Source organism: Cucurbita pepo, chromosome 12, assembly GCF_057944985.1.
Source record: "Cucurbita pepo subsp. pepo isolate OVF chromosome 12, ASM5794498v1, whole genome shotgun sequence".
Lineage (NCBI taxonomy): Eukaryota > Viridiplantae > Streptophyta > Magnoliopsida > Cucurbitales > Cucurbitaceae > Cucurbita > Cucurbita pepo.
Window position 1 is genome coordinate 10,939,429 of NC_141809.1, and position 1,992 is coordinate 10,941,420.

A 1,992-nucleotide genomic window follows, 5' to 3' on the forward strand; every position below is an offset into this window, starting at 1 on the left:
CACTCCCTCCTCATCCTTCCCTACTTTATTTGAATATAATTCTCGTGGATTAAATAGATATCTCTATATACAAATTCACGAGAATATATATATATATAATTTAAAGTGAGAGAGGTGTGTAGATTTGAGGCATAAATGCAAAGAAAGATGAGAGAAGAGAGTAGGATTTTTGAAACATTTAAGTGATATCCACTTGTCAACTTAAATGCCTCTGCCTTCCAAATTTAATAACCAAAAACTCTCTCTCTCTCCTTATGCATGTCTATGTGTATGTGTGTGTATATATATATATATCACAAAAACATCACTTACACCAACAGGGTTTTACATGAACAATTATTGTTCATGGAAGCTCCTCACTTGTCTTTGGCTCCAACCCAGTTCATCAAAACCGATGACATCAATTCTTCATCCAACAAATTACAACAAACAAGCTCCTCATGTTCTAGGAAGAGGAAGCTTCTTCTCCATCATCATCACTCTTATCCTCATCATATCAACTCTCAAACAAGTGTTGATCTTCAACTCAAAGACCCTCTCCCTCTTGATTGGGAGCAATGTCTCGATCTTCAGGTCTATCTCGTTTCCTCTCTTCTTTTACTTGCAATTCGGACCCGTAATTTGAATCTTTAAAAACGTTATACGGGGTAACGAAATTTATTTTTTAACTGTTGAGTTATGTTCATATTGGTGATATGCAGTCTGGGAAAATGTACTATCTAAACAGAAAGACGTTGAGGAAGAGTTGGAATTGGCCAGAAGAGGATCACCATAATGATGCTAAGAAGCTAGACTTGGAGTTGGAGCTCAACAACATTGATTCTTCATCATCCAAAGCTAATAGTTTGATGAATTTCAGACATGGGTATGGAAGTTCTTCTTCACAAAGCAGCAATATGGTGGCTTTGCCTTGTCTCAATTGCCACCTTCTTGTTATTCTCTCAAAATCATCCCCTTCTTGTCCTAATTGCAAGCATTTTCATGCCCTTTTTCCTATCCCTTCTTCACCCAACTCTCCTCCTCCCAACACCTTGTCCCTCTTGAACTAGACCATATCACACGACTCAACTCGACTTGACTCGACATGTTCGGGTTTGAAAAGGGTCTTTTTGAATTGAGTTGAATTAGGTGGGTTTGGGTTGTATTTGATGATGAATGTAAAAAGTTATGGTAGAGTTGTTGTAGAATGTTGTAAGTTGGCTAATTAAGTATAAGAATGTTGTAGCACTTTTTCTCTTGGATCAAATTTTTGTTTTCTTTTACATTATATTTTCAAAGTTTTAGACCAAATTTGAAGGCAAAACTTATAATTAAAACAAATATTTTGATATTTAGATGATTTCACTATAGTATTTAAAAATGGATTATAAGACAAAGAAAACTATGAATGAATAAGATAAAGTCGCTGCCATATGCATGACATAACATCTTGCATCTTGATTTAAGATCTACAAAATTAAATGCAACTACCTATGCATGTGCAATAGTTTTTAATTGCGATGCTGTCGTCAATAAAACCATCATAGAGGTGACCTCCGTCTGAATAAATTGGATGTGTAGTACTTCTTTACAACGACCCACACGTGCGAGCGTGAACCCACTGACGGTTTGCACACCTCTTGGGCCCATTATAGTCGGGTTAGTATGTTATAGCCGGACGTCTGGAGGTACAACAAAACCTCAAATATCATGCAAGGTGTCACAGTCATGCTTGTCCAAGGCATGTCGCCCATGCCCGCATGCCCATGACACGCCGAAACCTTTGCCTTGTACTACTTTATTGCTTTCTTTTACCACTTGTTGTATTATTTCTTTCTTATTTTCTTTAAGAGTATGACATTTCGGCGATATCATGGCTACGCCTAGTAGACATGAAATGCCTCAAAATGTACTATAGGAGGATACGACTAGTTGTCAACTTCTCCTTACCCGATAGTTATATGCAGTAAGCCGTTGTTATTGCCTTTTTGCTTACATTCCCATATAACACCA

General features: G+C 37.1%; 1 protein-coding gene across 1 annotated transcript; it reads left to right on the forward strand.

The window, feature by feature from the left end:
- The first annotated feature begins 302 nt into the window (after nucleotides 1-302).
- On the forward strand, nucleotides 303-1,246 carry LOC111807358 (uncharacterized). Its single transcript, XM_023693055.2, has 2 exons — nucleotides 303-573; nucleotides 702-1,246. Exons 1-2 carry the CDS (start codon nucleotides 346-348, stop codon nucleotides 1,047-1,049), a joined length of 576 nt encoding a protein of 191 aa, XP_023548823.2. The 5' UTR covers nucleotides 303-345; the 3' UTR covers nucleotides 1,050-1,246.
- The last annotated feature ends 746 nt before the right edge of the window (nucleotides 1,247-1,992 follow it).

What these genes read in the sequence shown, in the direction of transcription:
- LOC111807358 (XM_023693055.2), top strand. Translation starts at nt 346, where the DNA reads ATGGAAGCTCCTCACTTGTCTTTGGCTCCAACCCAGTTCATCAAAACC. An exon ending in AGCAATGTCTCGATCTTCAG is followed by an intron (nt 574 to 701) that starts GTCTATCTCGTT and finishes GGTGATATGCAG; the next exon opens with TCTGGGAAAATGTACTATCT.